This window comes from Fragaria vesca, linkage group LG6 (assembly GCF_000184155.1).
Source record: "Fragaria vesca subsp. vesca linkage group LG6, FraVesHawaii_1.0, whole genome shotgun sequence".
Lineage (NCBI taxonomy): Eukaryota > Viridiplantae > Streptophyta > Magnoliopsida > Rosales > Rosaceae > Fragaria > Fragaria vesca.
This window is the reverse complement of record NC_020496.1, coordinates 2403291-2423027: the sequence shown is the minus strand read 5'-3', so window position 1 is coordinate 2423027 and position 19737 is coordinate 2403291. Positions and strand designations below refer to the sequence as shown.

Here is a 19737-nt window from a genome sequence, read left to right as displayed (position 1 = left end):
CCCAGCTATTATGAAACTTGCAGTGAATGCGCCCCTCCTTATATTCTATGTATGGCAAGGAATTGGCCACTGTGACGAGCCCGTCATCAATGAGATCATCTAGAACCTCATGTGCAAGCTCTTCGTTGTAGGTGTATTGGCGACGTGGCCGGCGGGCTCCATCGTCACCTTCCTCGCGGCCCCTTTTAGGTGCCCGGCGTCGATCTTCGTCCTCGGTCTGATCGGCCCAGTTTACCTCGACCATGCCAACTACAGGCGAGAAAGGGTCTATATCAACCAATGAGGCCGTACTACCCGGTGTTTTCATCTTTAGCTCGCCTGAGTTCAGCCATGTCTGCAGCTAGTCTCGAAGCTTGACAAAATCTTTGGTGTCATGATTGTACACATTGTGGAAGGCGCAGTACTTCTTGTCCTTCAGCTCTTCCTTGGGCGGTATCTTGTGATCCAAGCGCACGTATCTTGCCTCGATGAGGTCATTAAAGACCAGATGGGCGTTCTTAGCATCATAGGTGTATGAGTCGTACTCTGGCTTGGTCCATGCAAAGGACTGGATGGTGATTGGCTCGCGCGTTATCTTTAGGTTTTTCAATTTGTGAGCCAATAGCTTGCCAGTTAGTTCTACCGCGCCAATATCTTCATGTTCCTGATCCGGGCGAGTTTCCTCAGACCTTTGATAATAGGAATCATAAGTAGGGGCCTGTAGGCTTAATGTCCCCACTGTCCGATTCTTCCCTAGTATGTAAGTTCCTTTGGAGGCATTTGCTTTGTCATCCAACTCGTTCAAGATTAGCTCGTAGCTACCGACCTTGTTAATCAGGTTGCCCATGGAAGTAAAGCGCTCTCCGTGATGCTTTAACCGCTGGCGGTGCTCCAGGCCTCTGATAGCCAACTTAATGGCTTCCTGCTCAGGTAGCAGGTAATCACATTTGGCTTGCTAGATCTTGAAACGCTGGAGGAAAGAAACTCCAGACTCCATGCTTTGCTGGCTCATCTGTGTGAGGGAATCGAGGCCGACTTCAGGTTCAATTGTGTCGTATGTCTCTCGGAAAAGTCTCTCGATAGTGGGCCAGTCAGCTATTGACCCAGGCTTCAATCTGGAGTACCAGGTAAAAGTAGCTCCGGATAGAGACGTCCTAAAAAGCTTGAGTTTGAGCATATCATCATTCCCGTATTGGCCGCATTGGACTTTGAAACGAGCCATATGTGTTGCTGCATCTTCCCTTGTCTCTCCGGAGAAAGTGGTGAAGACAATATTCTTAAATCCATGAGGGAAAGGATATTGCGCCACGCTATCTGGATAGGGGTCACGATAATGCAAGCTAGCATCACCTTTTCCGGTTTGCTCCTTGACTATGCTCGAGATGAGCTGGCGCCAGTCGGCTACCGTTACTGGTGTGGATTCTGCCCCCTGATCGTGGCCGTGCCATGCAGAGAGGCTAGGGGCCTGCACGACGTTCTTAGGGGTCGAACTGGAATAAGCTATAACCGGGTCATCTGGTGTCCCGATCCCTTGAGATGGGAAGACACCGGCGCCCCTGAGTGTGACTCCAGGGCTACCTGGCATGGGCAGAAGGGGTGGCGTCTTTGACGAACTGGCCCCCAATGTGAATTGGGAGTCTTCTAGGCCCCGACCTTTGGATTTCCTCTAGGGCGTTCATTAGGTGGAATGTACCTTGAGCCCTCAGTTGCACTTGAACTAGCTAAGTTCAAGGCATGATTTTTTGGTGTCTGAGCCCGTATCTAGTCTTCCACTTGCAGGACCCTTATGCTCAGATTATCATGTCGCTCTTTGTAGTCCTCAAGCTTTTCCATGCTGTTCTTGCTTCCAAAGAAAGAAGCGTCCTGCTGTTGCTGTAGCTTGGTGTCGTGTTCGTCCAAGCGACAGGTCTGCTCATCCACGGTTGCGCGGGTAAGCTGCAGGGTTTTGGTGAAAGTCACCTTGCTCTGATCCAATTCTTTCTGGATCCTCTGAAGGGAACCTTCCACCAAGTCTTTGTCTTCCCTGACTTGACCAGCAACGTAATTAAACTCCTCGCTGAGCCTAAAAAGGTTTTCTTGGTTAGCGAGCCAGATAGTTCTGTCCTTAATGACCTGTTCAGAGAGGTCTTTGACGCTTTGCTGGGTGGTGTCGACTTTCGAGCTAAGTGAGTCGAGATTATTCTTCAGTTCCCCAAACATCTAGCGGACTTCGTCCGCTGGCAGAGTAGGTCCTGCGTCCTGGGTTGTTCGTAAACCTGTCATTATGGTTCCGCTATGGTCGGGTGTGCCAAACCGAGCGAGAACTTCTTCTTGGGTGAGAGATCGACAAGCCGCGCTGTTATGGGGCTTGTATTGTGAAGATTTATGTTTTAAACAAGAAACCGAGGGTCTCCCGTATGGGGATCCGCCTGATTTCCCAATGATGACGAGAATGTTATACTCCCGGTCCCACTGGGCGTGCCAATGTTTTGGCCACGCGTCTCAGCAGGGGCAGAGTCGAAACTCCGGTGACTCAAAAGTAAAGAAAAGGAGATTTGCGGGGCGTGCCACCTCGCGGGCGAGGAAAGGAATGCGCTGCGGCTAGACTTCTAAACAAGCGAAGAGGGGGTTACCGGTGCCACCTCGCGGACGAGGGATTACGAGTAAAAATTCTTGTCACTTGTGAATCGATACTCACTGCTAGGGTGAGCAGAGCAACAACTAGGGAAAGGAGGCGAATCGGGAGGGAGTCTGAGAACTAAGGCGAAGTGCACTTAGAACTTAGGGTTTCGAGGATGCTCGAGGATTTGTACTTGTTTTTGTATGATTGATTGTGTCCCTTTTGTTGTTGTGTCAAGCTCCCTTATATAGCGACCCGCAAACAATCCGTAAAGACCTAGTCACAACTCATCCGGACTCAGCAATTAGAATTCCACAAGGATACGACCAGCTCGCGAGCCGCGCGATCCGTGCAACACGTGTCCAGAACAGACCTCGCCTAGGTCTCGCTCACCGCCCCGCATCATCTCACTGTAGCGTCGTACGCGAACCTGAACACTAAGCGACCCTATCCCGCGGAGTACTACAATCCATTTCCAACTCTACCTCGCCATGCACTGTGGAATCCTATACGAACTGGAACAAAGAATCCCGCGAGGACACCGAATCCCGCGGGGTATCGGAATCCTTGCAAAACTCCAGCTCGCGTGAAGCCAGGCTTCGTCATCCTTCGTGGGCTTCGCATTAAAAAAGGGCCACAGGTATTGGCCCAAATGTTATCCAAAATGTACCCCGAGTCTTGGACCAAAAATACCCACTGGGCTCAAACAATATTCGTGAAAAACACTAGTGACAACTTTCAGAACAATCATATTGAGATATATATTTAGATAATCAAAAAATATACACGCCTGAGTGATCGTCATTGTCGATCGCCTACTTAAGCAAATCAATGTGTTATCATTTTGCTTAGTGTGGTGCGGGAATAGAAACATGGAAAGATTGTGTCATTACGTCTGCAGTTAGAAGAAGGTCCCAAGAGATCGATGCTAATAGGAAATTAAGCTTACAAATAACATGTAGGTTTCAGACATTGTTCCATGCTTCTATTTGGTTGAGAGCTTTGTATTTAGTTCTAATTTTTTCCATATCTAGTGCTACGTTTTAACAAATATATTGAGAGGTCAATTCCATGATCCCTTTGGTTAATTGATAATTGAAGTTGTTGTAGTGTTTAAAATTCAAAGGAAGTCTAAATGAGACACCAGTAACGAGTGATACAATCCAAATTCATTACTATTGTTTCCGTTATCATCCCGCAAAACTCTAACAATATAAAACACCAGTCTCATACTTACTGTCAGCATGTTTCATTAACGCGTCATATTATATATGTGACACGACAACCACGCTTCGAAATGTAACAAATATAACACTGTTTAATAATGTCCAGCTACTTGCATTAGCTCTAAACATGTGGCAACTATGTGGCACTAACAAATCATGGTGTTCAACCGACTTTGGTTATATATCTAAATATCTAAACATGCACATCCCACTTAAGTCTTCTAGTGGTTTACTATGCTAGTAAGGTCTGCGCACCACGGTTCCATTGATCAGTGTTCTTAAACCACCACCTCTACTCTAATTGAGATAAGATCACACCCATTTTAATACACCAAAATAGTCAGCCAGCTATTTGCTTTGCAAAGCAGAAGGAAAGTGATGGGTAGCTTGCTCAAGACGACCAACCGACCAAACCCATTCTCTCCTATAAAAACCCTCCTTTCCCCTCTTCTAATTCCACCAAACCAAAGCAAAACCACTCTAAAATCCAACTTCCTACAAACCAAATACCCTTTGAGCTTTGTTTCTTCGTTCATTTCGATCTCAAACTATGTCTTCCCTTGGTGCGAGCTATGCTGGTGTTTATGTCATGCAGAAGAGGCAGAAGGAGAAACTGGAGAGGAAGAAGCAAGAGGAGAGAGCCAGGAGAGGAGATGGCAACCGTGCTTTAGATGATCAAGATACAAGGGCTACACAATATGGCCGGAGTAAGAAGGTCCATCCGGGAAATTCTCCGGCTTCGGACAGCACCGGTCCGGCAAATGCTAACCAGAAATAATGTGGCAGCCGGTCTGAACTTGTAAAAATTTTTGGTTCACATGTGTTGCTTATTTTCATTCCACAAATTAGTGATGTGGAGTTGTGCATGGTTAGATCAAATTTCCAGACATTTACATTAGCAGCTTGTTTACAAGTTCAGTTGAAAAAAGTTGTCAAGTTAATATCAACCTACCTTTTTTTTAGCTTCTGCATCTTTTTCAGTACAAATGATCTTCATAGTACTTGAGCAAAATGCATGATCCAATTGATTAATCAAGCTTAATTTGGGAATGAGATCATAATTAAATATAGGGGTTGATGCTAAAGTTTTCCACTCGGAAATTATACTGCTAAAGCAGCAGTCTACTTTTCATGTTGTCCCTTTGAAGTAGAAGGAGATCAAACAGAGAGGACAAAAGAAGATTTGTGTAGCGCATATATCTCTAAAGATTAGCTCTTTGGGTCCGGCTTTTATCTTTAGCAGCAGAGAGCATAATATCTTCGCCGTATTCATTACAAGAAACCTAACACATGTACAAATACCTCATTTTGTAGTTAAACCTAACACATGTACAAATACCTCATTTTGGTGCCCAATATGAATTTTCACTTGCCCAATATGAATTTTCTTACAGTTACAAATCACTTCATTTGTAGAGTTCATCTCCTACCCTCACTCGGCCTTCGATTTCCATTAAAAGTTTATTCAAATTAAGAAGAGGAAAAAAACAAAAACACAAAGCATTAAGCTTCATTAGCACCAAAGATCACTCTATCATGTCGTAACAAAAAGAAAATGGACGAGTGCAGCATATATTTCATGTGAATGGTATGACGTGCACAGTTGAAAGATGAAACCCATCAACAGCAGCGCCCCTAGAGTAGTAGTAACATAATGGGGTCGGCCACTTTGGTTTCATTTCCATAAAATCCTATACCAGCAAACGTACCAAGGTGCTATTCTAATCGTTGAACTTTAAAACTTTGTCTCCAATATGTCGATTTCTGAACTTCTTTTGGCACTTCCAAACAGAGCTAGCACTTGGGTAAAGAAATAGATTAGAGAGAAGAAAACCATGCATGGATTTGTTGTAGCAGATGCCTCACGCCCACAGAACCGAAGCATTGTAGGTTTTCCGCTGCATTTGCCGCCGAGACGGATGGGCAAGTCTTAAAGGGCCAGCAGCATCATAATGTGTAATTCAAGGAAAATTAATAAAATGTTCTAGAATAATCACTTTGTATGGTCTAATTCAATGTGTAGTTGATAGGTTTACAAGATAAAATATGATCATGTACTCTGTAATCCTCTATACAAAATAGACTCACATTAACAAGTAAAGAGGCAGTTCGACAATTTTTTGATCTATTTGCTATCTCATCTATTTTAGTGTTTCTACTACAACAAAAAATTTAAATGTTAGATCACTCAGATGGATGTCTATTTATTATTATTATTATTTTTTAAATACAAACTATTAATAACTCATACATTCTACATATGTTTTTTTTTTAAACAAAATGAAAGTTTCATTGATAATGCGGAGTCCAGAATAGCTACATATGATAACATCAATGATTATATAGAACCATTACATTTGGACTTGATGCTCACTTATTCATGAGCATAGCAGAGTACAAAAATTAGAATAATAAAGATACTAGAGCTACATACTACAGGAGCATAAGCGCTCAATTGTGAAACCCAAGTCATATTCAATCATCTAGATGTAGCTAACTATCATAGTCTATTAGCTCGAAGCAGAGACACAGCTTAAGCCATATGTTTTTTAGAATTGGGCCGTTAATCAGACCCAACGGCCCAATTTCAACACAGATCTTGTTTGGGCTTGAGTTCAGACCTAGACCCAAGAGATCGAGCCCAATTCCAAACCCTACCCACCTTGTATTGCCCTCCTCTGTCAGCAACGCCATCCAAGACAGTGACAACTTGGTGTTTCTGCCTTTCAACAATCATCATCTCCGGCGACAACCAAATCAAACCAGTCACCACCTTTTTGTAATCCTCTCCAATTCCGACTAGGATTGGAAGTTCTATCCTTGCCAACACTAGTCTGCTGTCTTTGAAACCCGGTATGGACTGGGTTCTCTCACCCTCAGTCTTTCCAATCAAAAGTCGTCTCGCGAACGATCCATGATCATGGATTAGTTCAACAGTTTTATTGGAAGAGCCAACATCTCTCCAAGCCTTAGTGTCCCAGATCCACCATTGCTTGGGTTGAAGAGAAAGAATCATGCCGCTGTTGAAAATGGGGAGTGTGGATGACGACTACAAGAGGCCTGGATGATGCCAAGGGAGCTCGGCTTGGTGTCGGCGATGTCATCCATCGTTGGAGACCCAAGCAAGGGCGGCGAGGGTTTAGGAAGAAACATGGGAGGCGGCTAAGAGCAATTAGGGTTTCCAATTTTTACTAATCTTGTAAAATTAAATCCTATATATGTTAGTGAGACATAAACTCATTAATTACCTCAAAATTTTCAGTTAACCAACTAAGACACGGTTGACCGACAGATGGATGACGTATGAAAATGAATATTATGTTACTTTAAAAAAAAAAAGGTTCAGATCATTATATCAATAACCAGCATGCCATAATTTATCTCATTTACTTAAAAAAGATCGGAAAAACCGAAAACCTAAGGAGCAATAATAAAACTATTAGAAAACTGATACGCTCACCATTAAACAAGACTTTATTTCTAAGATCTAGCTTGCCTTCTACAGCTTATCATGCTTAGCTAATTTCTTCTATGTCAGGTACACAATGTGGTACAAGAAAAATACAAGACACCTATAGAAGACACATAGAGCTATGACCATTAATTAGAGACTTATCCCCAGCCTAAAACAAAATGAAATCATGACAAGCTCCTCCCTTTTCGGTTTAGAGCGTGTAACTTCTTAAGCCTTGTCCAGAATGATCTTCCTTTGTCGGAGCAGCCTTAAAAAATGGCAAGCCTGGTCTAACAACCCAGGTCCAAACCAAACCAAACCAATATTGGCCACCTCAGAGTTTAACCCAATCCCAGGCCCAAACACTTGGGCCTATACCCTGGCATGCGTAGCTCACATCAAACCGAAATTTTGGCAAGCCAAACCCTTTGCCGACAATTCTGCCCGGGTCAGACCCGCCTCCATTCTCTGTCTCTGACAGGTCAAAGCCGCCATCATCCTTTCCGAGTCAACGACCGGTCCTATCTTCGATCTTAGAACCTTCAAACCCCATACAACCTCAACGCCACCCCTAGCCACGCCTCTGATTAGCACAATGCCGCTTTTGACATAAGCAATGTCGTCATTCTAGCCACCTGTGTGATAACAAAGATCTTTGGCAACCCAAAGTTCCAGTCCCCACCATGATGCAGCACAATCTTAACCGTCCTCTTGAGAGACCAAATTTTCCAAACGACGAAGCCAGTGCCCCTGCACAGTCCTCATCGCTGCTAAACTCGATCAACCCACCATATCCCTAAAACATAACATGATCCAAGATGATACATCAGATCCATAATCAATAGACCACCGATTTTTTCGAGGAAAAATATCGTCGCCAACCACAATCAATGCACCGCTGCGTCGTCGCAATAACACCACGGTTGACGCCCTACCAGAAATAAAAGCGCCACCGCCTATTGAAACCCTAGGTTTCCCTAGGTTTCAATCTCCATGGCTACTCCAAGATAGTCAGAGACGCCTTCATATGTTTTCCAAAGTGACCATTTTGTCACTTGAATAGTCCCTAATTATTATCATTTAGAGCAAATGTGACAAATAACTCATAAAATATATTTGTTATTTGACCTTGCGGCTTGGTTTGGTACAACAATCTATTTTCACTCACTAATTTTCATGCCAGATATCCATGATGACATTAAGTTAGAACATGGAGATTGTTATTTTTCTCTACTTCAATATATTTTCATCCTTAAACTCATCAACATGTCCTGATTAAGGTCTCTTCTAGATTTGGTGGCTTTGTTTGCGCATATGGCAACGTAGATTATCTGTTTGATAGCCTTGTTTGTCCTTTAGACAATGTCGTCATCCATCTTTTGCTTTCCAATGTTTCAATTCTCTCCCACCCTCTTTTGAATCTGACCTCATGCTTTCTATTTGTATATCACTGACCGAACTACAACTTGCAAGCCTCCTTAAAAGCCTTTTCCTTCATCCCCAGAATTACGTGTCAGTGGTGTCCCAAAGTTGATTTGCGTTCACTTTGTAACTGAATAAGTTCACTTTGTAACTGAATAAGTTCACTTTGTAACTGAATAAAGATAGTCCACAGAGATAAACATTGAACCAAGCACAAGAAAACATTGAAAATTTGGCTGAACAAGTATTAACTAAATAAGACACACTAGTCGAGATAACCTTACAAAAGTAAGAGTGAAAATATTATTAAATGAGACACACGGATTGAAGTAACATATATAATTAAGTTGGCTAGGCCCCAATGACCTTAATTCTATAGTTAAACACACCTTAAAAGCGCTATCGTAAAACATACATACAATAAGCATGAATAGCACGAGATACTCCAAACAGACAAGCATTGAGAACCATGAAAAATATAACGCTTCAAATGGGATAAACCGGTATTCAATAAATATGACTATTTAATAAATATGACACAATAGTCGAGATAACATCGTGAAAGTAAAACCATTCGAAATGAACTACTGCGGCTAGACACAAATTCAAGCACACTGTTTTGGAAAACATGCTGTTTTAGAACCGTCTATTTCATCTATAAAACACCTCACACAATATTGTAAAACAACATACTTGCTCAAGTTGAGTGTTTGTAAGGTTTTTCTCTCGTAAGAAAGGGAAAAATTGTGATAAATTAGCTAAACACCATGGTGAAGGAGGACATCCAAAAGAGGCCCGAAGCATGATGTATGTGTATGACTTCAATAAATCGAATCAATGATTTACCAAAGGTAAACACGCTTGCAATTTCATCCTTATATTCACACACCATTCACATATACTGCTTTTGTGGTTTTATTGATAAGTGAATGCTTTTATATTTATACAATGTATTTGTGTGTACTTGTATCTTTCCATATGTTTTATGGTGGATCTCGAAGAATTATGATTCAATTTAAAAAGAGTTGGGCATTTTCAATCAAATCCTTGCCTTAATGCTTTTTGCGGGTTGGTTCCAGGTAGAAGACTCATTAGTGAAATCTCATTCAAGGGTGTCTACGTAGTATCTATTCGTAGATAGACTGAGCAAATTGTAGGCTGTAAGTTACTTAAGATTCAGACTAAGTTAAAAATGAGAGTTGAATGATAATTCAATATTACATCTTGTTTTGCATTCCTTGACTTCACATTTATGTTATTCCTTTAAGATCATGTCTCATTTGTTCAAGGTTTACTGACGGACACTATTTGTGTGTATTGTAGTGAATTTTCTTGCAACCAAACTAGTTGATTATGACTCCAGCAGATAATACAGGAACATCGCTCAAGTCAGAGTCATCGGAGCCAAGAATGATAGAACATGCTGCTCATATTCCCGATGTTGGCTCATCTTTAAGTTCAAAGAAGCCCATAGATATGGCGGCTTCTGAGGTAACTTCAGAAAATGTGCGCCTAAACCTAAAAATGCTATTAGAGTGGGCTAAGAAAAAAAAAGTGCCCCTGTGCCAACTTCTCTTGTTGCGGTTCCTCCGGTGTCAGCTTCGCCTGTGTTTGCTCCTCTTGCGACACCTTCGGTCTCAACTTATGTGGTCACTGCGCGCTTCTCTTATGTTGAATGCTAATTCAGAGTGGGAGGTACCAGATACACTGAGGCTATTCTTGGTGGGGATACCATTTTTCCCTTTGATAAGTGAAAGAGGTGGTTAGCCAAAGATAGAGATAAGATCTAATTTTTGCATCTCATCGATCTCGATCAAATCATTGTCGAGATATGAATCCTACATCAGGAAAATTAGTTTCAAGCACATTGTTTTGAAAAACAAGCTGTTTTAGAACGGTCTACTTCATCTATAAATTAACCTCACACAATATTGTAAAACATCATATTTGCTCCGGTTAGTGCTTTGTAAGGTTTTGCTCTCATAAGAAAGGGGAAAATTATGATAAATTGTCCAAACACCATGGTGAAGAGGACATACACAAGAGTTTCAAAGCATGATGTATGTGTATGACTTCAATAAATCAAACCAATGATTTACTAGAGATAAAAATGCTTGCAATGTAATCTCAAATATGTACCATTCTTATTAATGAGATGACAATGTAGTCTCAAATATGTGTTCCATTCAAAACCACCTAACCCGGCTGATCCCTTACATTACCTAGCTAAACTACCCCCTCTTCCATAGCGCAAGTTACATAGGCTCGTAGCATCGAGATTCAAAACAACCCCTTTGTAACTAAAGACCCCCACTTTGACCATCAACAATCCTCTTTGTAGGTTCATTTCATTCTTAGCACAATTCAACCATTAATAATAACTAAGTTTGTATCTTAAGCTTGCGTCGGCCACAAAATTTTTTCTTCACGAGGAACATGTATTTGGTTGTTGTCTATATACATGTTTGTAAAAGGGTGCTGCTAAATGTACCCAGCAAATGACTAAGTAGACCCAGCAGTGAAACTTTTGCCTCTAATCTTTCGATACTACCCCTATTTTCTAACAACCTGAAATTTTAAAAATCCCTTTAGAAAATAACAAGTTGTTGACAAAAATAAAAACAACAACAAAAACAATTCACTATGGCGTCATAAATCTTCCTCTACCATCTCTTGTCTTCAATCTCTGTTATTTCTTTCTTCCAGTTTCATATCTTCAGTTATGCAATTGAGTCCCACTATACAAGAAATATCTGTAGACCTTGGTTTGTGAGGTTTCATTGATTATTTAATTGATATTCTACAATGCACTTCAACTCGTTGGATATTTGGATAATTATGAGTATGAACCATTTTGTTACAGAGGTTTGTGGATTTTGTTCTCTTTGAAAGATTTGTCAACATCTCTGAATTATATTTATGGATGATTGATGAGTCATTCCTTAATTTCATGAAATAACAACATGGAGGTGGCGGTCCTAGGGATTCAATTTTGGATTCTGGGGAAAACGAATTGAAGAAATCTCAAATCTGAGAAAAAGAAAGAAAAAGGAGGACATCCCAATACAGTTATTTACTTATTTTGTTTTTAACAGAGATTTAGTTTTATATTTAATTTTAATAAATCATAACGAGAGATAATATTAAAAGATAATTAATGGCTGAGTCTACTTAATCAGTACATCTACCAGCACCCTTCTGAAATATGAAAGTGACACAGAAGGACCCGACCGACACAAAGGTTGGTATTTGGTAATAGTCACAATACCGAGCTTGCAAAACTGAAGTTGTACCCTCCACCAAATCCACAAAACATATTGACCTTGTTTCTGGTTCTCTCATCTATTCCAAAACTTCAATCCAAATGGAGTTCTACGGCCAGAAAGTGGTTCTGATCACCGGCTGCTCGCAGGGAGGCATCGGCCACGCGCTGGCACGCGCGTTCGCCGACGAGGGCTGCCTGGTGGTGGCCACAACCAGGTCTCTGAGCTCCATGGCTGATCTTGAGGACGACCCAAGATTCTTCCTTCAAGAACTGGACGTGGTTTCCGAGGAGAGCGTGAAGCAAGTGGTGTCCACAGTGTTGGAGAAGTACGGCCGAGTCGATGTGGTGGTGAACAATGCTGGAGTTCCGTGCGTGGGCCCACTCGCTGAAGTTCCTCTATCTGCCCTGCAACACACATTTGACACCAACGTTTACGGTACATAAGTACACAACAATCATACTTGTAACTCTTTCAGTATGTTCATTTTTGTCTTATTCTGTTATTGTTCTTGGGTTGTTTTTTCTGTTTACCTTGAATAGTTTCTGTGATGGAAGACTACAGTTCTAATGGCTTGAGTAGTGTGAGCTTAGCAGTTGGCATATAGCTATAAATGAATTCGATTTAAAACTTCATATTATGAGGGAAGAATGGAACTTTGGAAACAAAACATGGAGTGGTGATAATAGTGTGCAATGTAATGTTGTTGATACTTGATGTGTGTATGGTCTATGTGCATAAGTGGCGATTATCAAGCTGAAATCTTCACTATGCAATTGGGTTCAAAAATTTGTTGGTACAATGGCCTATAGAGTTTAATGGCTACAGGTATCATCTTTCTGTAGTTAAGTTCTTAGCAACTTTAAGTGGATTAAGTATTCATTCAGCAATCGCATTGCAGAGGTTTTTCTATCAAACTGGATAGTTGGCTTTAGGTTGTATATCTTTGTCTGCTCTCCAATGCTAGATGTGGAACTGGAGCTTACATGTTCTTCTAGTACCCTTAAGCGCATGTGAAGTGTCTTATTTAGATGCTTTCCCAAAGTTTTGTCGAGTACATGAATATATGATCCAACTGTTTCATTAATCATGCCACCCACATCATTGTTTTCTTCCTAAGCATGTGTACTTCTATGCAGGTTCCATGAGGTTGATACAAACTGTTGTACCTCACATGGCATCGAGAAAACAAGGAAAGATTGTTAATGTTGGAAGTGTTACTGCTTTATCACCTGGACCATGGTCTGGTGCTTACACAGCATCGAAAGCTGCTCTTCAAGCACTTAGTGATTCTTTAAGGTTTGTGCCCTGAGTCACTTTTCTGTTAGTTTTCTTGCATAACTATGCTATGTTTGGTCTACTCGTCAAATCATTTACACTAGCCTACCCCCTTCAATCCTTTATGTTAGAATAGTAATAACTAATAAGTAATAAGTAATGAGGTATGTGCTTGCATGTATTTGTTTATGAGATCATAAGTTGGTTTACTTTTTTTGGAATCTATAGGATGCTTGCTGAAGCCTTCTTATGAAATAAGCAACTTCAATGGAATGCTTGTTAACAATCTTAGATAGCAAGTCTTGGGCTTTTAAGTTAAAAGGGTAAGAACGAAATGAAAATTTCTGATAAGAGGGGATTTAGGCGGGAGTGCAGGACACAGGGTTCACCCAGCATTATTCTCAGAGTATCTAAGAATTATTGTAGGATTTTCACTTTCAGTCATTCAATATCAAAGTTTTGTTTTCACAAACCTCATACTAGGAACAACATAATGGCCAACTGGTGAAAGTCTAGTTTCAGACTGCACCACACCAAATCAATAGATAAAGGAATCTGGCACTGATGCCAATGATGCCAGGATAATATCATCTATCAACATTTGGGGGGAAATAATGTCAGCTATAGTTGTATTTTTATCCAATTCTTGTGCATGGACAAAACCTGGCAAGATGAGTTCTTTGTTTTCCTCCATCGGATTCTAATTATTGTCAATTGTTAATGTCTTATAGATTGGAACTCAAGCCCTTTGGGATTGATGTAATCACTGTTGTACCTGGAGCTATTAAGTCAAACATAGGAAATTCTAGTTTAGCTGGCTACAACAAGATGCCTGAATGGAAATTATACAAACCTTTTGATGCTGCAATCCGTGATAGAGCAACTCGATCACAAGGACCCAGATCAACTCCTTCAGAGGAGTTTGCTAAGAAGACGGTATCTGCGATTCTAAAGAAGAATCCACCTGCTTGGTTCTCCATTGGTTATCTCTCTACTATTTTTGCAATCTTGTATTACATGCCAATCTCTGTTAGGGATTTTGTCATGAGGAAAGTAATGAAGCTCTGAGTTCTTACAGGGTCATCATCTTTATCAAAGGAAGCGTCATTGACAATGTGTTAAGTGTCTTCGGTCATCTTTATTAAAGGAAGCATCATTCCCATTCACAATGTATTAGCCTATTAGGTAGTGTAAAGTTAAAAGAGAAACTCAAATATTTATGCATCTTGATTGCACACATTCCACGACTGCAGATGGAACTACAAAACAAGCTTGGTACAATTTTGGGCGTGCGAGCTAAAATCCACACAGCACTGATCTGGGAATTTTAGTAGAATAGAGAATCATATTCCTGCAATTATTTCAGGGTGGCTGTACATCACTACATCCTTAAGGTTCAAAACAATTATCCTCTTCAATTATGCAGACTGCACTTTCCGGCATATTGAGATGGAAAAATGCCTAGAGAAGAGCAGCGCTTGGACCTTCATGGCTTGGGAAGAGGTTAAATTTCAAACATATTCTGACCTACAAGCTACTAGGCACAATAGGTAATACTCACAAGTGTTCTATACTCCATCTATACACTGAATAAGATTCCACACTAATTTTTCAGAACTTGATTTCAGAAAATGATGTGGCTGTTATCCAATGAGTAATTTATAAATAATCTTAAAAGAGCAAATGCTGGCTTGAAAAAAGAATAGCCAAAATGCTGAACCCCAAAAAAAAGAGTCAACATGATTAAACAAAACTTTGATGATTTTTTCCTGAAAACAGAAATAAAGCTCACATTGGTTATACTGCCTACCTGAAGTATTCAAATTCACTGAGAATGATGAGGAAGGCTATAATACACCATTCCGGGTGGTTGAAGTGGCCGGAAAGTAGGAGGTTGTTGAATTAAGGGTATTTGTTGCTGCTGAGTAACTGGTGAGGGCTGCTGGTTCATTTGCAAGGGCTGCTGAGATAAAGGCACCATTGGACTTACCATATGCGGTGGGGGTGGTGGCGCTCCTAGAGGCAAAGGTGGGATATTCCCGTAAACATATTGGCCCATGACACCTCCTGAAGGCTGTAAATATTGTTGTGAAGAGGGGTTTTGAAGCATATGAAACTGAGCTTGTGAGGTCGGGACATGATTCTGCTGTTGCGGAACCATTGCTGATTGGTACGAGTGGTTTGGAGGCACAGCGGGTGGCTGTGTTGACATAAAAACAATGGGATCTGAAACTGGCATGGACCTTTCAGGTTTAGACATTGAATCAGTGCCCGAACTCTTTGGCGTGGATGGGAATGAATTGGAAGAGGTGGAAGGCTTGGTCAGGCCAGCAGTCTTTGCCTCTTCAGCAGCAAAAGTAGAAAGAACAGAAGTCATAATTAATTGAGAGGAACTAGAAGCAGCAAGCTTGTCTGCAACCAGAGCTGCAATGGCTGCAGCAGACTTCTTAGGTGTTTGCCCTCCTTTGGAATTTGCATCGGCACTTGATGGATTACATATATAATCTTCATCATTTAGCCGTTTCCGCATGTTGCTGGCTTCTTCTGCCTGTGCTTGTGCCACCTACACTCGGTCAAAATATAATTTACTTAGCAGTTCAGATTCATCCATTACTCAATTCTTAGTAGAAAATATCTAAATGAAACCGTCTTTGCAAACAAAATAAATAGAAACTTCCATGACAAGACTGACAAACTACTTTGAGGGGATGCCAAAAAATGGACATATTCACCATAAAAAAAAGGCATCCTATCTACTCAATTCCAAATTTTCTCAGTAGTCAAACGTCACAATCACGTCTAGGTAGAGTTCACACCACTAATAGTAACATATTTTGATGACAAACTGGATGCTACCTATTGACCGCGGAGGTAATAAAGTATTCTAAATCACGAAAACAAAGTACCACAAACTATCAAGCATCTTCTCTGAAATACTAGGGTAGAATTTTATAACACATGAGAATCCCCCAACTCTTAAAAATCTGACAGGTGAAAGCAGAAAATTGAATACCGTTTTCAAAGATGATTGACATACCTGCATATGAGTTCTAACATTCTCCAGTTCTGATTCCTGAAAAAGATTCCAGAATATCAGCAAAAGTATATAACATGAACCAAAGAAGCACTACATACTTGCTTATACAAAGAAGAATAAAAGAAAAGATGATATGGAGAAGTACCTGTTCATGCAAAGCTTCTCTTAATTGAGATACAAGTGCTACTCTACTTGCTTCAACTGATTTAAGTTTTTCAAAACACTGCTTCAACACATTTTCTTCCTCCTCGAGTTCTTTTGCTAGACTTTTCCGTTTTGGATCCTTTGCTGAAGGCAAAAAGAAAATAGGTTAAGAGACAAGTATGTTGGAAATCACAGCAAGACTTAACTGCCTGTTTGTAAGAGGATGCAATGTAAAACAGCTAAAACGAATTTCCAGTTTAACCACTCTAGTCAAAACAAAGATGTGACTTAACAGAAAGAGAAGTTTATTTTTACCAGTAGTACAGGCACTGTCAACATCTTTCTCCAACTTCCTTACTTGGTGAACTGCAGACTTGCATTTACTCATCTCGGCATCTTCATTTGGATTTTCACTGATCACCAAGTGAAATGCCGATACAATCTTCTCAGCTGCACCTCCAATGGAAAGTTTCTGATTTCCAAACAACACAGCAAACAAACTCTCTCAAGTAAGTAGGGGAAATAAAAGAAAAATAAAGGACAAAATATGTTTAAGTTGAATGTACGACTTATTTGGGGTAGTCCAAAATAAAAAGAATGAGAAAGTAATAAAATGGTGACCCTTGTTCTCACCGTTCTGATAGAGCGTGAATCTCTTTTCATAATCCTGACCGAACGCGAGCGCTTTTTGCCACTTAACTCCAATGGTGGAGGCACTTCTTCCCCAAGCATTAGTTCTTTAAGGCTCCGTGTGCGAGACCCAAAAACTCTCCTCTCTTCCCATATCCCAACCTAAGAAATTGGTAAGCAACAGTCACACAAAGTTAAGCCGACTTGAAATGAAATAGTACACCAGCCTGTCAAAGATTCTTAGATTTTGGTGCACACGATTCACATATCAATTCTTGGGCGAGTAAAGAGCAGGCAAGAAGAATAATAGAAAAAAAAAAAAAAAAACCAGAGAGGATTAAAGGTGAAGTCACCAGTAGATGAATGACCTGTCTCACATAAGATGGAGGATTGACTTACCAATCTAGAGACAACATTCTTTCCATGGTCATCGCCTTCCTCACTAATAACTTTAAGCGCTCCTGGAAGAACCTTCCAAAACTCAGTAACAAATTCATTTCCTTTACGCTTGCTGTTCTGTAGGATGTCATTTGCAAGATACAAGAGAGGGACTTTTTGCACCATTTGTGCACTATGGAACTGTTTCTCCCATGTTGTAACAACCAATTCAGCTTTGCTCCGATGAAATATACACCAGTGTGACAAAGCTTTTATAAAGTCAAGGCAACAGGTTCTCAATATAGAAAAGGACATCATTGCTTCAGAGTGGATACACATATATTACTGGAAGACAACTTACACAGCTGAACCTACAATGAAACTTCAAACAAATACTCAAGCAGACTCTACATCAAGCACTCAGCAAACACACAGCAACACGACTTCAAAAAAAATTAAATATTAGTCTTTGCACTTAGTAACATCACTACATTCTCTTAACTAGTAACATTAAATTCATCTGAAGATTAAATTAATATGCTCATACAGTGAAACCAACGGGTACTTATCTAAGGGTAAAGCCAAGCCCCACTAACTAGGCGATTCTAAATGATAAACTAACAATGAATTTCGGTAGTTTCCTTTATCAACTTCTATAGAAGCAACTCATATTCAAAATTGAAATCTCTGTCAAAAGAGACAAGAAATTGGCATTCTAGCGGGATGAAGAATCACTCAAACACAAAATAACACCATACAAAATCAAAACAACCAATTTGAAAATTAAGAAGATCAAGCAGCAAGTAAATGCCAATGAGAGCAAATAATATACACAAACAACTTCCCAATTCATCGAAAAAAGGATACTCTCGATACACTGCTGGGTGCTGTTGAGCTTGGAGAGCTTATCTGCAAGTATCTGCTCACTAAATACACTACTCATATCCTATTACCTCACCAATGCCTTATCCCCCACCCCAATCCACCTATCCCAAACACCCTAAAACCACACTAAACAGCTTCGATATCGAAAACGCCGAAAACCCTCTTCAGCAATTCAAACAATCCCAACAAATCTTCAAGCTTTAACCCCAAAACCAATCCCCTTCCAGCTCCAATTAGCACAAGGCAGCAACAAAAACACCACTAACAATCCCAATTGAACAAAAGAATCAAACTTTGGCAAGTACTTCCCACCAAAAACGACGTCGTTGCGCAAATTACAGAACTTTGTGGCAATCTGTGAGTGAAATTAGAAGAGAGGGAAGAGTTTTGAGAAACCCTAGAAACGGTTTCTGGGTTAGGCAAAAGAAACGAGAAACGTTTCGATAACGGAAGAGAAAAAGAGCAGGTTTTTTGAGTTGTTTGTTAAGTTGAGGCCATTTGGCGCAAAACTAGTTTGAGAGAAACTCACACCGAGTTTGGATGTCCGGTCTAACTAGTCCAGGATGGCCAGAATTAGATCTCCAGATTTGTTTTATTTTTTTTTTACCCCTAATTTTAATTTTTCACGATTTATCCTTATACTTTGGACTAATTATATTTTAACCGTTTGAGTAGGTGAAAATTACTCTATTGAGATAATTTTTGTAGACTCTGCAAGTACCATACTGCCTTTAGGCCTCAATCACCATATCCTTACAAAACCTAACATGTTTAATTGTATGCCCTAAATTAGATAATTTGTCAACAACAAAGTTTGCTTCTCTAAAAATATGTTAAAGCTCCGTGTTGAGCTAAGTTATCTAAATAATATTAATATCATCTTCAAAGTCACAACAAGTAAAATTTAAGTGAATATAGAGTTTCTGTTATGTTTTTTATTTATTTTGACAATGATATAATGGTATTGCATAATGATTATAGAAATACAGCATGATGAGTAAGTTTTATCAATTTCAAATCAAGCTGTAGTAATTGCATTCCTTTTTTGTGTAGGGTGGGAGGAGTGGTTTTTGGTTAGATGACTAGTATCCAATTTTCTCATCTTCCAAGTTTTTAGTGGTAGAGATAAAAAAAAACTGATAGGGTTGTCATCGCCTGTTTTCTTTGGCTGATATAGTTACACAAACATTTATAGTTTGTTGGATATATTACTCCATGCTAAGTTTGCTAACACCTCTTCTTATACTTTTGTCAGCTATGTTTGTATTTGATATTATCGATTATGTTTTTGATGTTGTCGATTTAAGTTGGATACAAACATCTTTTTGTAAATTTACGACTTATTTTTTTTTTTTCTAACTAAATCAAGAAATTACTGATTGTGATGATTACGACAATATATTAACCTAATAATCCTACTCTGACTCAAAAGATCATACTAA

General features: G+C 40.0%; 2 protein-coding genes across 2 annotated transcripts; one reads left to right on the top strand and one right to left on the bottom strand.

Annotated features, from left to right (window-relative positions):
• The first annotated feature begins 11880 nt into the window (after positions 1 to 11880).
• Positions 11881 to 15559, top strand: LOC101302847 (NADPH-dependent 1-acyldihydroxyacetone phosphate reductase-like). The gene is made up of 4 exons (XM_004302157.1): positions 11881 to 12381; positions 13083 to 13242; positions 13953 to 14248; positions 15032 to 15559. The coding sequence occupies exons 1-4, from the start codon at positions 12045 to 12047 to the stop codon at positions 15109 to 15111; spliced, it is 873 nt and encodes a 290-aa protein (XP_004302205.1). The 5' UTR covers positions 11881 to 12044; the 3' UTR covers positions 15112 to 15559.
• LOC101302566 (regulation of nuclear pre-mRNA domain-containing protein 2-like) lies at positions 14847 to 18855 on the bottom strand. Its single transcript, XM_004302156.1, has 7 exons — positions 18278 to 18855; positions 17432 to 17679; positions 17036 to 17194; positions 16718 to 16874; positions 16404 to 16546; positions 16259 to 16294; positions 14847 to 15784 (listed from the first exon to the last, which is right to left on the bottom strand). Exons 1-7 carry the CDS (start codon positions 18351 to 18353, stop codon positions 15047 to 15049), a joined length of 1557 nt encoding a protein of 518 aa, XP_004302204.1. The 5' UTR covers positions 18354 to 18855; the 3' UTR covers positions 14847 to 15046.
• Positions 18856 to 19737: the final 882 nt, after the last annotated feature.